The sequence below is a fragment of the Ananas comosus genome, linkage group 16 (genome assembly GCF_001540865.1).
Source record: "Ananas comosus cultivar F153 linkage group 16, ASM154086v1, whole genome shotgun sequence".
NCBI classification, from domain to species: Eukaryota; Viridiplantae; Streptophyta; class Magnoliopsida; order Poales; family Bromeliaceae; genus Ananas; species Ananas comosus.
Genome location: NC_033636.1, coordinates 6,446,596 through 6,465,940, shown reverse-complemented (window position 1 = coordinate 6,465,940; position 19,345 = coordinate 6,446,596). Strand labels below are relative to the sequence as shown.

General features: G+C 32.8%; 1 protein-coding gene and 1 long non-coding RNA gene across 3 annotated transcripts; both read right to left on the bottom strand.

Annotated features, from left to right (window-relative positions):
- Nucleotides 8,303-9,804, bottom strand: LOC109722006. The gene is made up of 2 exons (XR_002219358.1): nucleotides 9,537-9,804; nucleotides 8,303-8,497 (listed from the first exon to the last, which is right to left on the bottom strand). It is a non-coding gene; the product is annotated as an uncharacterized LOC109722006 (long non-coding RNA).
- LOC109721920 (60S ribosomal protein L37a-1) lies at nucleotides 16,303-18,644 on the bottom strand. Of its 2 annotated transcripts, XM_020249742.1 has the most exons (5): nucleotides 18,506-18,644; nucleotides 17,447-17,486; nucleotides 17,252-17,340; nucleotides 16,697-16,779; nucleotides 16,303-16,591 (listed from the first exon to the last, which is right to left on the bottom strand). In XM_020249742.1, exons 1-5 carry the CDS (start codon nucleotides 18,506-18,508, stop codon nucleotides 16,528-16,530), a joined length of 279 nt encoding a protein of 92 aa, XP_020105331.1. In that variant the 5' UTR covers nucleotides 18,509-18,644; the 3' UTR covers nucleotides 16,303-16,527. The 2 variants fall into 2 exon arrangements, with proteins under 2 accessions (XP_020105331.1, XP_020105329.1); XM_020249740.1 differs by lacking the exon at nucleotides 18,506-18,644 and having other exon boundaries at nucleotides 17,447-17,492.

Below are 19,345 nucleotides of genomic sequence, written 5' to 3'. Positions count from 1 at the left end.
GCTTTTTAGAAAATTTGGTCACTGTCTTTTTAACCGAAGTATTGTTCGCCGCTCCTCTTCGTCGTTGTGTCTTCTCTCCTTCCTCTTCGAGCCTTCGTCGTTCTTCCTCTATTTTTTAATTCCTACTAAATTGAAATACATATTTTTTAATAAATGATAGTAGAAACTTTATATTACATAGGTTTAAAGCAGTTTTGAAATCATAATTGCTCACTATTTTTTTTATTTTTTATAGTCATACAAGCACTATTTTTCCTGTTCCTGTTTTTACTTTAATTTTCATCAAAACAAAAATTTAGTCTAGTTTTTGCTATACCTGAATTGTAATTATTCCTAGAATAAGCAATTTTTACTTATATCTGAACCAAACGAAGCCTTAGGGTGTGTTTGTTCACCAAAAGTGAAGAAGGATAAAGTGGTTTTTAATTGTAAATCCCTACTTTTGTTGCTTGGTTTACCGCAATTCACTTTTGATTGAAACTCAAATTCTCCGACTCATTCGCTTCCTTTAAATCAAATTGTAGGATGAGGGAAATTTTAGTTTCACAGCTATAGAAACAAATATCGGAAGAGAAGTAGTGTTTGTTAAAATCATAACGGCGAAAAATTGATTCAGAAAATAATTTAATGCAGGAAACGAAAAGGATAGAGGAAAAAGCACACCGATATTTTATGTGGTTCGGTCAACGGTTTACGTCCACGGGTGAAGACGGAGCAAATAATTTATTAATATCGAAAGGTGGAGTACAAAAAAAATCTCTCAAAAGATCAAAGCTTAATTAGATCAGGAACACCATAACAAGCAACTCCAAAAGTGGCTTCTCTCTCTCGACCGTACGGACAAACCAATGCCTACTCTCTACCAATGTGCATGGCTTAATTAGAGCTCTGCATAATTAAAGGCTACGGCTCCTTGCTTTGCAATCCGCACCATGATGCCGTTGCCAGGTGGACCAGCGCAATCTCTTAGGCCCTTTAATTTGAGCTCCTTGTTAATTAGAGCATGGCCTAATTTGAGCGCACCAGCTTCATTCATTTGGCCATGTATATATAGGGCATGGCTTCGAATTAAAGTCTAATTGGAACTCTAATCTAATTGGATTTCCAAACATAAGTCTAATCTAATTCAATTTTGAATTAGATTCCGACTCATAATCTATTTATGCCAAATTAAATCTAAATTATATATAATCCCAATTAGATTAGGATTTAGTTCTAATTTAGATAACTATAAATTTAAACCAAATACAAGAGTTTTAATATGCTAATGCACTAAGTGGCAGCCGTCTATGATAGGAAAAGTCTAAAATGTAGCAGTCACATTGCTGATATAGTGATCCTAATAAATCAAATTACTTTCTTGGAGCTCACCCATCTGATCATGGTTTTCACAAAAATATTTTTGCTATACTTTTCTCTCAAAAGAAGAGAAATGATTGGCCGGTTATAAGTGATGTGGTGTAGCTGCTGCATAGTAAACTTCCTCCGCTGATAGAGGTTTTGCGACAAACGGAAAGTCTAAGATGTCATGTTTTGAAACAACTGAGTTAAACTAAATGCGGAAGCTTCAATTTGAGTAGCTGCAAGACCAAACCTGCCCAGGAGGGTGGGCCACACCAATTGAGTAGCTGCAAGACCCAACCTGCCCAGGTGGATGGATCTGGCCCTGCTTATTTCCTCTAAAGTTTTTCATTGTGGTTGTCTGTAACATTATATTCGACAATCAGAAAATGATGACTTGTTTTAGGCTCCGATTATAAGGACCACCAATTGAGAACTTCTTATTCTTCTTTCGAGAGCTCCTGTGGAGGAGAATTTATATAATGATTCTTCTAACAGCACTTTTTAGACGATATTATCAAATTGCAATTGCAAAAACATTCAAAATTTATCAGAATTATGAACCATTTTTAGTTGGCTATCTAACTTTTTAAAATTTTAATTTAACTGCCCATCCTTTCTTGTTAAATTTTACTCAGTTAATAGCATTTTGACTTCAAAATTTGAATGCATTATTTATTTTCACAGATCGTTTCACTAGTATATTTTGTGCAATTCTCATAACTATAAATTTATTAAAGTAAGTAATTAACTTAAATTTTAAAGTCAAAGCACTGTTGATTGATTCAAAATTGAAGGATTTGATAGTAAAATTAAAATTTTAGAAAGTCGGGTAATAAATTAAAAAATGAGCTATAGTTCATGTAAGTTATGTATGTTTTTACCCATTGCAGAACATTCTACAGCCCTGGTCGGAGAAATAGATAACTTTGGTAATGCAAAGTTGGGCTCACCTTACTCCTTCCAAATATTCTTTTGGAAGAACATATATATGGAAGAGCATTACACTCATCAACTTGAGCCCAAAACAAATAGAAAAAGTAAAAGGCCAAAAATTAAAGGAGGACTCAACTTAAGCCTAGAGAACCAATAGGCCAGGACAAAAGAGTACGAGCCTTAGATACCGTTTCTTGCGTATCTCAAAGTAAAATTAGGTGCTATTAGATAACTCATTACTTGTCCTGCAGAACGCATCATACTACATTGAACATGTGTCGATCGTATGTGTGGTCCAGTGTTTAAAAAAGTCCAAGCCGCACCTAGGCGCAAAGGGCTGTTGGAGCCTAGGCGCAAAGCGCAAGACGCAAGGTATAGGCGCGCGTCCGAGAGAGGTCAAGCGCACACTTTCATAAAATTTTGAAACAAGTAAATAATTAAGAAGTGTCTTACTATACTTTCTAATAATTTTAAAGTAACAGTAAATATACTTTATAAAATCATATTATCACAAAAATATTTTATAATTACCCAAATCATCACGTTAATTTTCAAAAGGAAAAAAATAAAAAAAAAAAGCCAAGCAATATATATGATAATTTTAAAAAAGAAAATAATATAGATAAAAGTAAAGAACAAATTACCTTTTTTATCTCCAAATAAAGGCCANAAAAGAAAATAATATAGATAAAAGTAAAGAACAAATTATCTTTTTTATCTCTAAATAAAGGCCAGCATAAAAATAACTATTAATTCACAAACATATAAAAAATTTTGATGTGAAAAGTATATAATTATAAGCACAAGATCATAAAAAGTATTATGTATAAAAGTTTAAAGTTTCAAACCAAAAATTATTAAAAAAGTATAATGATCATGTGAAAGCAGTGATTAAAAAAGCGCGCTTTAATATAGAGGGAGAGGCGAGTTGAGTTGAAAAAGCAGAGGGGGATAGCCAGAGGCAACCGGAGGTAATGGACGAGTGGGAGAGAGGATCGGTCCGAGCGGAGAGAGGGAGAGGGAGCGGACTCAGTGAGAGAAGAGGGAGCAGACTCGGCGAGAGAGAGATGGAGCGGATAGATGTTTAGGTTTTAGAACTTTAGATTAGATTGGTTTTGGGTTTATTTTATATGTTTTAAACCCATTAGACCAATAAATATAAGATCCAAACCCATTAAAGTATATATTTTTAGATCCAAACCTAGTAGGATCAAATATATATTAGACGCGCCTTTCTTGCGCCTTGCACCTTGCCCTAGGTGTGCGCCTAGGCGGCCCAGACGCACGCCTAGACAATGGCGCCTGCCTAGGGGCTGCCTATGCGCTGGCCATTGAGCCTAGCGCCTAGGCGCCTAGACGCGCGCCTAAGGCCCGCTTTTTTAATCACTGAAGTAGTCAGAGCTAAGTCGCGACTCATTAATTGGATGAAACAATAATATGAAACTAGTATATTGACGGCATGTTTGGCCTTAGTTTGTACTATTTTTAGCGCGTTATTTGATAAAGAAAATAATTTAGAGCTTCTACTACAGCCATCGGTGTTTGCCGAACAGTTAACCGTACCGTTTATAAATATTTCGTCACTCCTTAACCAGATTTTTGTTTACCCAATTTTTTTATTTTGATTTTAAAACTGTTTCAAATTTTATTTGGAATACTAGTTAATTGCTCTTAGTGTCAAGTACATTTAAACTATTGTCGTAATCCTTGTAATCTAATTTTGTAAACAAAATTTAATATTTTATAAAAATATACACATTACAACTATAAAGCATCTATGCTAAAATTCTAATAAAATGAGAATATAACATACTGATAGTCAATAAAATATAGAGATAAATCAAATCAAACTAACTAATTTGGATGAAAACTTTATAGGATTGTTCTAAAACCATAACCCTAGAGTTCTTGGAATGCCAATTTTTTGATTAGGAGAAGAATATTTTGATCTGATTTTTCATTGGTGTGTGGCTCGGTATTTTGTTCTCTCAGTACAAATGAATGCTGCTGACTGGAAAAACAAAATTTTGATTTGGAGCTTCAAAATCAGAGTTCGAAGTAGTACTTCTGACAAAATCTTGCTATGGCGTTTCTTCTTGTAGTATTATTTTAACGACACTTCGATACTGTTTGGTTCGATGTAATTATAAGTGCAGTATAATTATAGAAATAAGCGGCTGAAAATACAGCAGTTAATACTGCATGCATGCCTTAGGATCTCCTTAGGATCTATTTCTTAAATAATGAGTATTGCACCCACAACTTGGATCAGCATCCAATGTGTGCCCCTGCGCACGCGAGCATGAGAGAGAGAGAGAGATTGAGAGCATATTATCATGGAGCTTTTTCTAGTAATACTATTTCAATGACGCATTGTTAAACAGATTACAACCTACAGCACAGCCAAAACAGGCCCTTGAGTCGTTGTTCTTTATTTGGTAATCAAATACTGCATCCACAATCTAGATTAGGATCCAATGTGGAGAGAGAGAGAGAGAGAGAGAGAGAGAGAGAGAGAGAGATTTCTCACTTCAACATCTTGAAGAGAAGTATTGTTAGCAGTTTGTGTTTACTCCAACGTCTCGTGGTCTGGTTTAACACTTTATTCCTTAGTAGAGGAGGTTTTTGGGTTTATAGCAAATTAAATCTCCTCATAATTGAGCACATTACAATTTATGACTCATTTAAGAAGTTAATTAAATTCCTTGGTTCCAGTATCCTTCACTAATATTAGCATCGTAGTGGTAAGTATCATAATGGTAAGGCTGTTAGTTATATGCTCAAAAGTCAATCTGGTGACACTAGCTTAAAAATATTTATATATTAATTATTTATAATTCATGAGGACAGATATTTTATTTATTTTTATTGTATAGTAATATAATATTAACGTGAATTGTCCATAAGGTCTTTATTTGAAAAGATATATTTATAAGAGTTAGTAATTTAAGATATATATTTTTCTGTATGAGACTTTTTAAATGCTCCTAGCCGAAGAAATATTGAAAGGACGGTGATATTTTGGATAGATCGATGTATGTTATATTTCTAATTGAGATGACGAATCTCAAGTCAATAGTGTAGGGACACTAGAACAAACATATAGGTGTTTAATAGAGAACAAGTACACTGAGCGTGACTATTTAGTTGAACAGTCACATGATTCCATACTCGCCAATGACAAGTTCATTGCTACAATTGTATGAAATATTTCTCAGACCTGAGGCATCATAATTGTTTCACGTATAGATTGCTACCGTTTGATAGTACTAATACTTAAACTCTAGACACAGATTTATATTTGGTATCATTATTAAGGTGCTTTTAAAAGTGTGTGAAAAAAAAAGAGTCGTACGGATTGGTGGCATCAATATCAATACATATAGTAAAAGCTGAGTTTGTACGGCGCCTTCCCCGCGTTTCGCGGGGGCTTCGGGATTTTTTTTTTTTTTNAAATATTGAGATTTCAATTTCATATGTTAAAATTTAAATTTTAAGCTTGAACATTTTATATTCTAAATTTACATTTAAATTTTGGATAATAAAAAATTTTAAATTTTAAATATTTAATTGTTCATTTTGATTTTACTTAATTTTTATAACCAATTTTAGCAAACAATGTTGAATAATCTATTTAAAAAATTTTAGAAATTACGTAAATTTCCCGCGGCGAAGCGCGGGCCTTCACTAGTCATAATTAAGGTGCCATGCACCTTAATTAACTAGATAACTAGATGAATGATGGCTTTGGTCAACATACATATAGAGATCAATTTCTTTTTGATTTCTCACCCGCGCGCATGTTTCTCTCCTATCAACTTTTCTACTCTTCATCGACTAGTGGATCATGCAGAGATTACTAGCACCGTCCAGATGATTCGTGACTCATCCGGTTCGTGAGATGAAAATCGATCGGGTTTGCACCGATTCCGTGGGGATACGCGTAGAGGTCGGGCACGTGTGCGACTATATTAGAATCTCATTTCAGTGATCGAAGCTTACGCTACCAACCGTACGGTAGATCAAGAGATCTTAATTGGTCTATGGTAAGATGTATATATATAAAGAGTTTTTATTTAGATTAAATTTTTGTATAGTAACATAAGAATGATCCGCTAGCAATGATTTAATTTATTAATTTTTGATTTTCATATGTGATATATATTTGGCTTTTGAAAAAATTTAAAAAATGCAAAGCTATTTTCCACTGCGTTTTTTCTAATATGCCGGTTAACTAACAAAGGCACCTCAGAGGGGTGTGCGGAATTACCTGTTTGAGTCTAAATCACAAAATAAAAAAGAAAGAAAAAAAAAAGATTGTGCTATATGTTGTTTCAAAAAAGGTAAAATGTATATGAAATAGAAAAATGGAAAAAGCTTCAAGGTGTGTTGTACGTAAAGTTATTTTTCTTAAAGCTTAATCTGTTCCCACCATTTGAGCAATTTAGTGCGCTCTGGATCAACGACTAGCCTCCAGGATATAATGAAACATAAACTCCAAATGCTTTTGCATACACGAAAAGTTGGGCCTCTGAGCGTTCACCCGATTAAGTTGTCAAAAAAATAGAATAAGAAAGAATGGAGACTTGAGCTCTTCATTTATACACTTCTGCAGTCAAAGTTATGAGCTTATAGATCACGAATATGTGCTTCATGAAGTGAAAAATCATGAACGAGTGTCTCATAAAATGATTTTTAATTTGTAACTTTTTATTTGATCATAACTATCAATAAGTTATTAGTGCGTATATATATGAGTCAAATTCAATAAATGCACAAATTACTTTCAATGGACATATACACGAATGGACACATTATAAAGTTGTCTTTTCATACCTAATAATTTCGCTGAAAGTCACATGCTTTATCATTCATTTACTAAAGGTCATAACCTTTGATTAGAGTCACATTCCTTTACTAATCCATTCGCTATAATTGAAAGATAGATTAAATAACTATATTATTTTAAAATTTTTCTTTCGTTATTTCCTGTCTCTGAGAGATGAATGATGCATGTTCTAAAAATATTTATCATTTATTCTAACAATTAGTAATAGATGTAACCTCTCAATATCTTAGGGAGCGTTTGGTTCGCGTAATTTGCTAAGGATTATTGAAAATCCACGAATATAAATAAGGAATATGATCCGAAATATTTCATTCCGAAAAGAATAGAAAAAAAAAAAAATCAGAATTTCAAAATTGCCCTTTGACCCCCCAAACCCTATTTTCACTTTCATTCTCCCTGTTTTCTCAGTTCCACAATACTGATCTATGGATTCATAGATTTTTTTTTTTTTAATTTAAAATTCTAGAAAATCATGTAAATTAATTATTTTTTAGATTACTGCAGTTTTAATGTTAAGCCAAACGCAGTAATTTTATATCCATAATATTTCTTGATGAAATAATTGTATGAACTAAATGTNATCTAATAAAGTTTTGTATCGCCTATACGGTAATAAATATATCACTAGGCCAAGTGGGAGAATGTTGGATGTGGCCCACGTGATATATTCAAGGCGATCCATAAAGATACGGTCAATCTATTTAAGTCGATCTATAAAGATATTTTAGATCTTACGGTTAGGATGTATCTGGACATGTCCTTGATGGACGGACGTGATTTAACATCCTTACATTAAGTTATATATAAATATGTAACATACGGGAGTCCCGGTCTAACCCTAATCCAATTGTCTGTGACGGCTCCATCTCCAGGGATAAGGGAATTAGACTCGAAACGTCTCGTCTTCTTGCAGATCACGAACGAGGACGAACCACGAGCAAGGATCGCCGTTTACAAATCGGGTACAGAAATCGAAATTATGGCAGAAGGTACGATCTAGTTTTTTATAAAGTTTCTCACATAAATCATACAATTCTCATTAATCTTATTACTATGTGTATAATTCTTCGTAATCTTTCATTACTTAGGAATCATACATAACTTATGTATATAATAATTTTCCTTAATCTATCATTATTCAGGAATCATACATAACGCAAACGAAACGGCCTTGTATTCTCTCTCTTTATACGTATTAAATCAAATAAAAGAAACTCAAAAGACAATTTATTTAGAGAGAATCTATTACAAATAAAAATTAAGTTACATCTTTAAATGAGTTCAATACTAATCCTGTACAAATATTTATTTTTAGGTATCCTAATTAAACTCCATGTAATCCTCTCCTACCACGCAATGAATCCGAGAAAGCTGTAATAATAAACCAAAAAAAGAGGGACCAAATATTATTGTTAGAAAAAGGTGGATAAGAGAAAAAAGAAAACAAAAGGTTAAATTAGAAAAAAGAGTACCATACAATGTCTCAATTATTTATGTACACAAAATTGCATCAAACTTTAATTTTGCACTTTCCCAAGCAATCGAGATGACCATAAAAGTTGAATTTAAAACTTCATTGAAATGAATTAGCAGAAGAATTTGGTTAAGTGGAGTAAAATTACGTGCAATTTCAATAGATATTTAGATAAAGATATAAACGCACGTGATGTTCCAACTTATTTCAGTAAAAATTTTCACTAATAAGTGTTTGTTTCACCATAAATGGAGACGGATGGAGTAGTTTTCGACTGTACATGTGCACTTCTATTATCTAGTTTATCAAAACTCAAACTTTCCAAAATGTTATAATTGACTTCGATCTACCGCAGACAAAAATCAGTTACGAAAGAAAAAGAAAAAGAAAAAATAAAATATTTATTTATTTATTTTTCGTATCTTCGATTTTTACGTCATTTACTTTCTGTCAAACAAATATAAGAATTGAGAGAACTTTAGTTTCACATGTATTCGAATAAACAAGTAAAAAAAAGTAAGTTTTATGAACTCTAGTTCACCCGAAGTCCACTTCAATCTAAATTTCACCTTCAGTGAAACAAACAATATAGTTTTTACGAAAAGGAGCAATTAACACGTGAATGAGTTTTATCAGAAGAGAAATTTTTTTGCCAATGAATTTAATCTCGTTAAAATTTTATTTCGAGAGTTTACGACGAAGTTTATCGAGGCAGTGAATTGTCCGCCGCCTCGAATGTTAGATGACTTATTTTTTTATTTTATGTTTATTTTTATACGTAATCCACTAATCCTTTGAAAGAAGGGTTAAGCTTAAAACTCCTCGGCAATTGAGTCAAAATAATAAAACTCAAACTAATTAAACGAAAAAAATAAAATAAAATAAAATAAAATGGTAATAATTTTTTAAAAAAAAGAAAACAAAAATAGAGAAAACCTGGTACTGCGAAAGATCATCTGCTGAGTGATCGCATGGAAGAAGAAATTGGCTCCGTGAAGAAACAAAACAACGCTAGTGCATCCAAGAACAAGTAACTCAAACATCTCCGCAATTTTTTTCAATTTTTTTTTTTTAATTTTACCTCCTCTTATTCTCTTCTCACTTTACTCTCTCTCTCTCTCTCTCTCTCTTTTCTTCTTCTTCTTCTGAGACCAAGATGGAGAAATATTAAGAGAGAATTTATATTATAACTATGGAGGTGGTTTTGGGTCTTTGTTTTCTTGGATTTGTTTTTTGGTTTTTAATAATGGTTTTGATGGTGGGTATAACTTACAAGGGAAAGAGATTGTTGTGTGCACCGCGACATGTACACCGTTGTTCGCAGAAGTGTTAAAATTTATGCGCAATTATTTATATATTTCTAAAAAGTTTCAGACATTTTTATTTACTCTGCGTAGAAAGTTAATATAAAAAAAAAATTTTATTATTCAATTTGAAAAATGTTTTTTGTACACTTCAAAAAAAAGGTGTACATCTTATATCCGTAATTCTTGAATTGATAAAAATTAAATTAATTTTTAGTAAAATTAAAAAATATTGATGTCACAAAAATGATCTCAGGATGGAGCGGGTGTAAAATGTAAATTGATGTGACAAAAATGATCTTAAGATGGAGTGGGTATAAAATGTGCACCCCACTTTAGGATGTGAAATGTAGCATTTCTTGCTCAAGTTTTACTCTTTTGCTATTTTAAATATACTATTCTTTCATCACCATTTTTTTCTTTTACCCTTAAGTTGGGGAGAAGATATGTATTTTGACATTTTGCCTTTTCAGATATATTCTATATTATCAGTAAATAACTTTCTTATTTGCCATTACGTTAGTATTTTAACTTATTTTTAATTCTAGTAGAAATTTAACCATATTTAACCCGAGATAACTTAATGGGTACTACCAATGGAATATTTTTTAATAACGGAGAAATATAGAAGGGACATATTTGAAACAAAAAAAAAAGAGATATATAAAATATTTCAGATATTTTGCGGGATACATATGTAACTATTTCTAAAATTTCAATTTAAATTTAAATTATAGATATGACATATAATACTTAAAATAATAATTAGGAATTATTTTCTTGCGTAATAGATAATATATATATATATATGAGTCCGGCTACTATACTCTTATGAGTATAGAGCCTCTTGTACTCATAAGTTTTTCACCGTTAGATCTACCCTTTAATCATTTTCACCCGTTAGATTATACTATTCAACCAATCACCCACTCAACCCTAGGAGGCCCACTATCAACCTAACCGTAACCACTTTCATCCTAACCGTATATTTTTTCATCTGAACAGCTGAAAATTTATGAGTACAAAGGGCTCTATACTCATATAAGTATAGTAGCCCTAGCTATATATATATATATATATATATATATATATATATATATATATATATATATATATATATATATATATATATATATATATATATATATATATTTTATCATAGTTAACATTTACTATTCTTGGTGCATTTGTAACAAATTTTTAAGACCGACTTTGATATTATTGCCGGTAACTATTTTGTAAATATAAATTATAGTTTTATATATTTATTGAACTTATTTAGATTTTTTTTTTTACAATTTTGAAGAAGATGTCTTAATTCTGGTATCTAGCTAATCAAGTTTCTAGCTCGCTAATAAAAAAAAAAAAAAAGAGAAACATACTTGCTACCGTATTCAACCTTAAGAATTTTTTATTTGTAGAAACAAAACAAAAGCACTATTGAACAAGGCCTTAAAATTAATAATATTACACTCATAAATGATCTTGAAATGTATATATATATATTTTTAAGAGATAGATAGCAGCACTCTACGAGTATTTTATTTAGAAATAAACTTAGCTAGAAATGTGAATCAGCTAGAATTATAACTTGGGATATTGGATACCAACAACCGAACTTTTTGTCATTTGCGTCAGGGACGGTCGGTTTTAAATTTAGATTTTAAGGCTTCTAAATTTAAATTTGTAGACCGCTGCGGCGTCTGCATGCACCGGGTGCATGAAATAATTTCTGATTTGATGGGCAGATAAGGGACCGAAACCGACGAGCTGACTGGGCACTGATGCCCCCACACGTCTCTTCCAGTCTTTGCTTTCCGGCCAAACAAACCCTAGTAATGATGAGGGCAATGCTTAGGTCTATAGCTACTGGTTCCTATTTTTTTTTTTTTTTTAATTAATTGTGTATAGTTTCTTATAAATATATCGAATAGTAAATATATTTTTATAAAATTTAATATTTTATTTTTAATCCTACGAAAGTCTAGTGATATTCATATTTATTCCTCTAATTTTTTACGGTTAGATCACTGCTTATTTTTTAAGCAGTAGATAAGTGAAATGATACTTTTGCCCTTAAAAATATATATTCCTTCAAAAATCTCAACGGTTAGAATTATGCAAAAATATTTTTCTAAAAAAGTATTTTATCCGATAATACAAGAGAGGTAAAAGGTCGATTTGACTCATTCGTTAACCAGAATTAAGTATTTTACTTATAATTAACTATTTTTTTCTGACAGATGTAAACAGCAGAGGTATATTTGAAAATAATAAGACTTTTGCAGGGATAAAAATAAAAAGTTTAATATTGTAGGAATATATCTACAATTTGATATGTGTATAGGGAGCTGTATGCAATTAACCCTTTTTTTCCCCTCTAAATAGGGCCGGTAATCCAGCTCGTAAGCTCGTGTTCGGTATTTAGGATCAGCATGCTCGTCTTCGACTCGATATAGCTCGAATGGACACACACATACGCACTTTTATATATATATATATATATATATATATATATAGAGCTAGGCTACTATACTATCGGTAGCACGGAACGCTCCGTGCTACCAAGTTGTTTTCGATGATGTGGCTTCCAAATCGACGATCGACTCCGTTAGAGTTGATCTACATTATTGAAAGTATTTAGAAACTAAATTTCATAATTTTTCGATATCATTTACCTATCAAACAAGTAGTCTAAAATTGAACGGCTGAAAATAAAAATCTCATAAAAAATGATGATAAAAGATTTAAATTCAAGATCAGATATACTGATCTTACTCTAAATAGTGAAAAGAATTTTCTATAAAATTTTCATCGCATTTGGATTGTTTTACACCGTTAAACTCACAAACACACCACATCGGCCATTAAAATTGTCAATTTTGAGATCTTTTGATCACTAGTCAAATGATGTCGAAAAAATTTGAAATTTAGTTTTCAAATACTTTCAATAATGTAGATCAAGTCTAACGGAGCCGATCGTCGATTTGGAAGCCGCATCATCGAAAACAACTTGGTAGCACGGAGCGCTCCGTGCTACCGATAGCATAGTAGCCGCTCTCTCTCTCTCTCTCTCTCTCTCTCTCTCTCTCTCTCTCTCTCTATATATATATATATATATATGTCTTTATTTTTTTAAAAAAATATTCAACTTTTTACTCAGTTGTAAGGATAACAATCTGACTTGTTGTTCGTGAGCAAGCTTACGTTCGGCTCGTTAGTATGTCGAATACGAGTTGAATTTTTCAGTTCGATATTTCAACCAGTCAATTTGTGTTCAAAATGTTTATTAAATGAGTCGAACATGAATTGACCCTAACTCGCTCGTATTCGGCTCGTTGACACCCCTAACTACGGGTTTCCAAGCTGTGTATTTTGTTTTGATTAAATCTCACCAATTCAAATTCATGTTAATTTTTATAAAATAGACTATGCCAACTCCAACAAAGTTTTACCTGCTCATATTTATCATCGTCATGATTCAATAGCTTTCTGTCAATCTCAGTGTCCTTTTTGTTAGTGTTTAAAACAGTCCAGCAACTAATATTTTTGGCTCAACATTACTGATGTATATAAAGATATGATTGGATTTGACGCGAAGACAATAATACAACTAGTTTTTAAAATTATGGATCTAATTGTCAAAAGAAAAAGTTTGAGGACCAGAATGAAAAATCCGGTAAAGATTAGCAAATAGCAACAAATGGTGTAATTAACCAAAATATTAAAACAAGTTGGCAAGAGGATAATGATGGAAGGAATCATTGCAATCCTTGTCCATGATTGGTTGGTTGGCTAGAAATGGTTCACAAAATTGAATTTATAAAAATAATTATGATATATTTAAATGCACAAATATCTACTATAATCTAACACTTTTGCAAATTGGTATGTAATCTTTTAAATTATTTTTTAGTACAAGTTATCTAAATATCATCCAACGTTTGATTTTATTAAACCTGAAATCTTATTGATGGAGATTAAAGTGGCGACAACGATAGCTGAATAATAGTTTAGGATCTATTTCAAAATAATGTTGAAAAACTCTCATGCTTTTATTTAAATTTTGAAAACATGATTATGATTTTAAGACATCGTATAGCAGCCCTTCCAAGAAAAAAAAAAAACAAAAACAAAAAATTGCTGAAATGAAACTTACCCGGATGCTTCTACCTTTAAAAAGAAGTTTAAACTTTTCTTTTTTCTTTTTTTTTCTTTTCTTTTTTTTTTTTTTTTTTTTTTTTTGAACTCTCTCTTTTACATCAAGCAATATGTGGAGTAAACCACAAGTATGCGAGATGAGAGCAACATAACATACACAACATTACATCAATCTTCACATCGATTTGAAGTAATCATACCTTTTTTTTTTTCCCCAACAACTTTAGGCTTTGCTTGAAGTTGTGGGCATAGAATATTATACGCAATGAGATAGTGCCAAAAAAAAAAATATATATATATATATTTTTCTATAAAAAGAAAATTCATTTGTGTAGATCGTAACAATTTGGCACAACTATAAGTTTAACGAACCCTCCAGCGAACAAAGAAGCAAATGCACAATTTCTATACTTTGAAAAGCCCCAAAAAAATTCAAAGTTATGTTTTTTCAAAAGGAAAAGAAACGTGTATGAATTATCTAAACTATGTACCATTTTAAGTAGAATATCTAACCATTCGAAATTTTAATTTTACCAATTAAACTTCCAATTTGTTTAATTTGAATGAATAAAAGACACTTTTGACTTCAAACTCTCTAAACCCTAAGCTAGGCCAAACTCCCTTATAATATCACTGACCATATAATTAACATCATGTTTTAATCATTCCTAAGATTATCAGCGACAACAACGTTACCACATCACCACGGCGAGTCACTAAATTGCTCTACAAAACTTAATTACAACATTCAACAAAAAAAACAAAACCAAAATCATAAGAAATTATCGAACATCGAAATGTGGTTTGCTCACAGTTTTAGGACCAAAAGTGCACTTTAGCCAATTAATTAGCATGATAACTTGATGGTATCTTCAGAGGAGGTGATCTTGAGTAATGCTATGCATACAAACAAGTACTACAAACGACCGCAAACTCATGGATCTCAAAGGTAGGGCTGGCAAATGAGCGAGCCGGCTCGCGTTCGACTCGATATTTGGCTCGCTCGAGCTCGATTCGAAATTAAATGAGCCGAGCTTGAACAAAAAACAAGACTCGAAATTCATTTCAAGCCGAACTTGAGTATTACTCGGCTCGTTCGAATTAGGCTCGAAAAGCTCGAATATATATATATATATATATATATAGTCAAGCTACTATGCTATGAAAGTATGGAAGGATATGGTGCTTTCAATTTTTTGATTCTTAGATCAAGCCTTTAATAATTTCTTTGAATTAATATAGGGATATATTTTAATTCCTGGGGGACGCCAATCATCCCATCATACAATTCTTAATCAAAGGATCAAAAATTCGAAAACATCAAATCGTTATATTTTCAATAGCATAATAATTCTACACTATATATATATATATATATATATATATATATAATATATTAAAAAATATATAATATAATATATTTTAATTTATATAGGCTGAGTGAATAATCTGAGTTTAGTTAACATTGGCCATAAAAACAAAGTCAAAAGACAAATAAAGAGCAAAATTTCACTAAATTATACATTTTTCTTTCTTTCTTTCTTTCACAGAATCTAAATTTTCAATTTGTTTCTTCTTTCTTTTCTGTCTCTCACTCTAAGGCCAACAAAAGCCTCAAAGTTACCAAATAAAGCATATGCCTGCCGTTGCCTACTTGCTATTAATTATATGCTTGAGAAATATACAGAATATTTAAATAAAAATTATTATTCATATAAAATTTAATTTTTGTTATATATGATTGGGAGGTTCAAATCCAATATTTATCTATATAATTTATTTATTTTTGACTGCATAAATGAAAATGAATAATATGGAGATTGAAGGCTGAAGAAAAGACATGTGAGGCTGAAAAGATTTGATATTTAACTCATAAATTATTATTTTCATATTATAATACTATATTTTATATAATTATTTTGTGCTTAGAACTATTAGACATATTTTTGTATCAAATTATAGATAATGTTCTATACAAATTAAACTATTGATCGTATGATGTTGAGAATTTCAAGCTGCTCGTTTAGGGCTCGAGCTCGCTCGATTCGAAATTAGGCTCGCTCGAGCTCGGCTCGAATTAATTTCAATCCAAGCTTGAGCTTAAATTTAAGCTCGAAATTAATTTCAAACCGAATTTGAGCCGAGGTAAGCTCGCTCGAGCTCGGCTCGTTTCCACCCCTACTCAAAGGCTGGACCATTTTTTTACTCCATCTCAGTGATTTGCAAACACAAACAAATGAAAATATAACCACTTAAAACAAGTTTGTAAATGCTTTTAGAACTCCGCAATGCTACAGATGTGAAAGAGACTCAGAATATCCGCAGAATCCGTAAAAAGAAACATATAAAGTAAACACTACAGCGGACTGATAAATTTGACTCTAAACAAGATCAAACTCACCTACAGTCTTTTTCATCCATTCTAAATTGCAATAGCTATTAAAATCCAGAGAGAGAGTGAATCAGCCCTCGGTCTGCTCTCTCAAGCGACGAATCGTGCTCCTCACGGTGACGGCACTTGCAGTGCTACAAACAAATATATAGAAATAAAAAAGTTTGCATAAACAAGGATGAGCGAGGATTTGATCGATTGCTAGTTTAAAGAAGAAAAAATTATTTCAGACGGCTTACTTCAAGGTATAAGCACCACCAGCCTTGACCTTCCCACAGTCCTTGCAACCCCAAATCCCGACTGCCTTCCTTTTCACAGCATACTAACAAGCATAGACACCCCAAAAAAAGGGATTAAAGACATTTTTGACGACAGGAAGATCAGCATTTGGAAAGCAGAAATTTCTGGGAAGAAAGGATAGCTGAATACAATTTAAATTATTGAGGACTTTTAGGTACAGGACAATCTACAAAACATTAGGCAGTTGACTGAAGTAAAAATGCCCCCATAATATAAGATGGATGACAACACCACCTACGTGATATTTCGATAGGATGGTAGTGTAATGCACATGTAGAATTGGCATCATTTTGAGCTATTCACCAAGGACTGTAGAATTTCTAAGTTATAAATAATAACCTAAGATTGAAAATTAAGTTTCTGAAACCAACTTGCGGCAACATTAGTTCAGTACCATTAGTATGAAAGTGTGCTGATTTAAGACAACAAAACTACTTTATATAATTGTTCTTATAGTATACAAATATATGTTAAAGTTAGACAAGAGGTATTACCTTTCCACAAAACTCGCAGAAATACTTTGCATGCTGAGAGACCTCCATCTTCTTAATCTGCTTTCTCAAGCTAGCACCGTATCTGGTACCTGGATTCGAAAGGTAAACACAAATGAGTAGAAGAACATAAACAGCAACAGAACAAGGGTGGAAATTAGGGGGGGGAAATCAAGACATCTTTGAGCAAATTAGTACCATATTTGCCGACAATTCCGGCCTTCTTGGTGCGCTTCGTCTGCATTAAAATCGTAGATTAACAAATAAGCCATTGAAGTATAAAGGATCACAAGACCTACGAAGATAACTATTAATTAAGATGACTAGACTATGTCAACATAATAGTTCCTGAAAATTATCTTGACATAATACTAATAACAGGCGGTATCCTAAATATCCGATTATCAATACTACAATCTAGAAGATGAGAGATCATACGAAAGAAATTATGCACACATAAGATTATTCAAATTTAACTAATGATGGCTAAACAGAAATGTAGATTCCTTCTCCAAGAAACAAACTCCCAGAACTTCGAAGGACAATTATGCTCTAGCAATAAACTGCATGTCTTAGATGCCATCCAGGCTAATAGGTTTTCTCAATTTAGCACAAAAAGAAAGCTAATGCATTCTTATTCGAGTGATTAATTTATAAGCGCCAATTTGACCCTGCTTTTGTTTCTGTTATCAGTAGAAGCAGCCTCTAACGGTGTTTGCCAAAGAAAATTCTGATATTCAACAGAGGCTAAATATGAGATTTAAGCCTCAAAAGTAGAAGCTCCGATCTAATGTTTCTGATTGTAGTGCAAAAAGAAGGGTACATTACATAGTGTTTCTCCTACAAACTCTAATCATAAAGCACTTCATCAAACCCTACAACACAAATGAACAATCACCTATTTACATCAAAAGGACTTAAATTTACATCATCATGAACATCTACTTAAGCAATCTAATTTTCCGTCAAAAGCATATAAATCGGAACAAATAAACACGAAGAAAGGCCCAAAGAACAACATACATTTTTACCCTAACAAACCCACCTTCTCAAAACCTTATCAATAATCGACGACATTTTCATCTCATATCCCAATTCTCAACACCCCAATATTCTCAAACAGTCAGAAACATTACTAGCTAAGATGGAAACAAATTAATCTAATTAACCAAGGCGATCGAACAAATACATGATTTAAAAATGAATTTATGAACCAGATCGATAACAAATCGAGAACAAGGAGTTTCTGATGCGCACCATTGCGAAGGGGTAGGGTTTGCTCTTCGCAAATGGCGATACCTCGCGCGAACCCTAGGACCAGACAAGGAAGAACCCAGATCGCGCCGCCACGTTGCCTTTTATAGGCCTAGGGTTAGGGTTTTGGGGCGAGTCGATGCGATGAATCCCACGATTTATCTCTCGCCTCTCAATCTCAGCCGTCCAATAGACAATGCTTCGAAAATATGTTATTGGGCCGGGTCCAAGCCCAGTCCCTTTTTTAATTGGGTCAGGTTGGGCTGAGTCAAGTAAGAGAGCTAAAACACCGAAGGTCGTCGCTGGAATACTGCAGAATCAGCACTCCATCAAGCTGAATCAATGGAAGTTTGATGCAATTTGAGGCAATCCGAGGGTTTAAGATGCTAAAATGAACTTCTCTGTGAAGAAAGGAGGAAAAGAGCAGCAAAGGGGCGTATACCAGGTATTTATAGGGTGTTGGAGTAGTCCGATAACTCTCAGGAACAATTGCTGAAATATGATGTCCCTATAGAAAATCCGAGATCTGGGCGCCCTAAACCTAGTTCTGGGCGCCCAGAACTTCCAGCCTGCACAAATACTCTACTTCGATTCCTCCGTCCGCGGTGTGCTGCGCCCGTAAACGGCTCCGGCGGACCTCACCTACCTCCTGCCACGTGTTAACACAAACGATATTCACGATATAAAATTTTCGGACCCACTAACTTCTGGGCGCCCGGAACATAGGATCCGAATTGACTTCCAGTTTCAGTTAAATTCAGCACTCAGTACTGGGCGACCTAAATCCATTTCTGGGCGCCCTAAACTTTTGGGCGCCCTAAATCCAGTTCTGGGCGCCCTAAA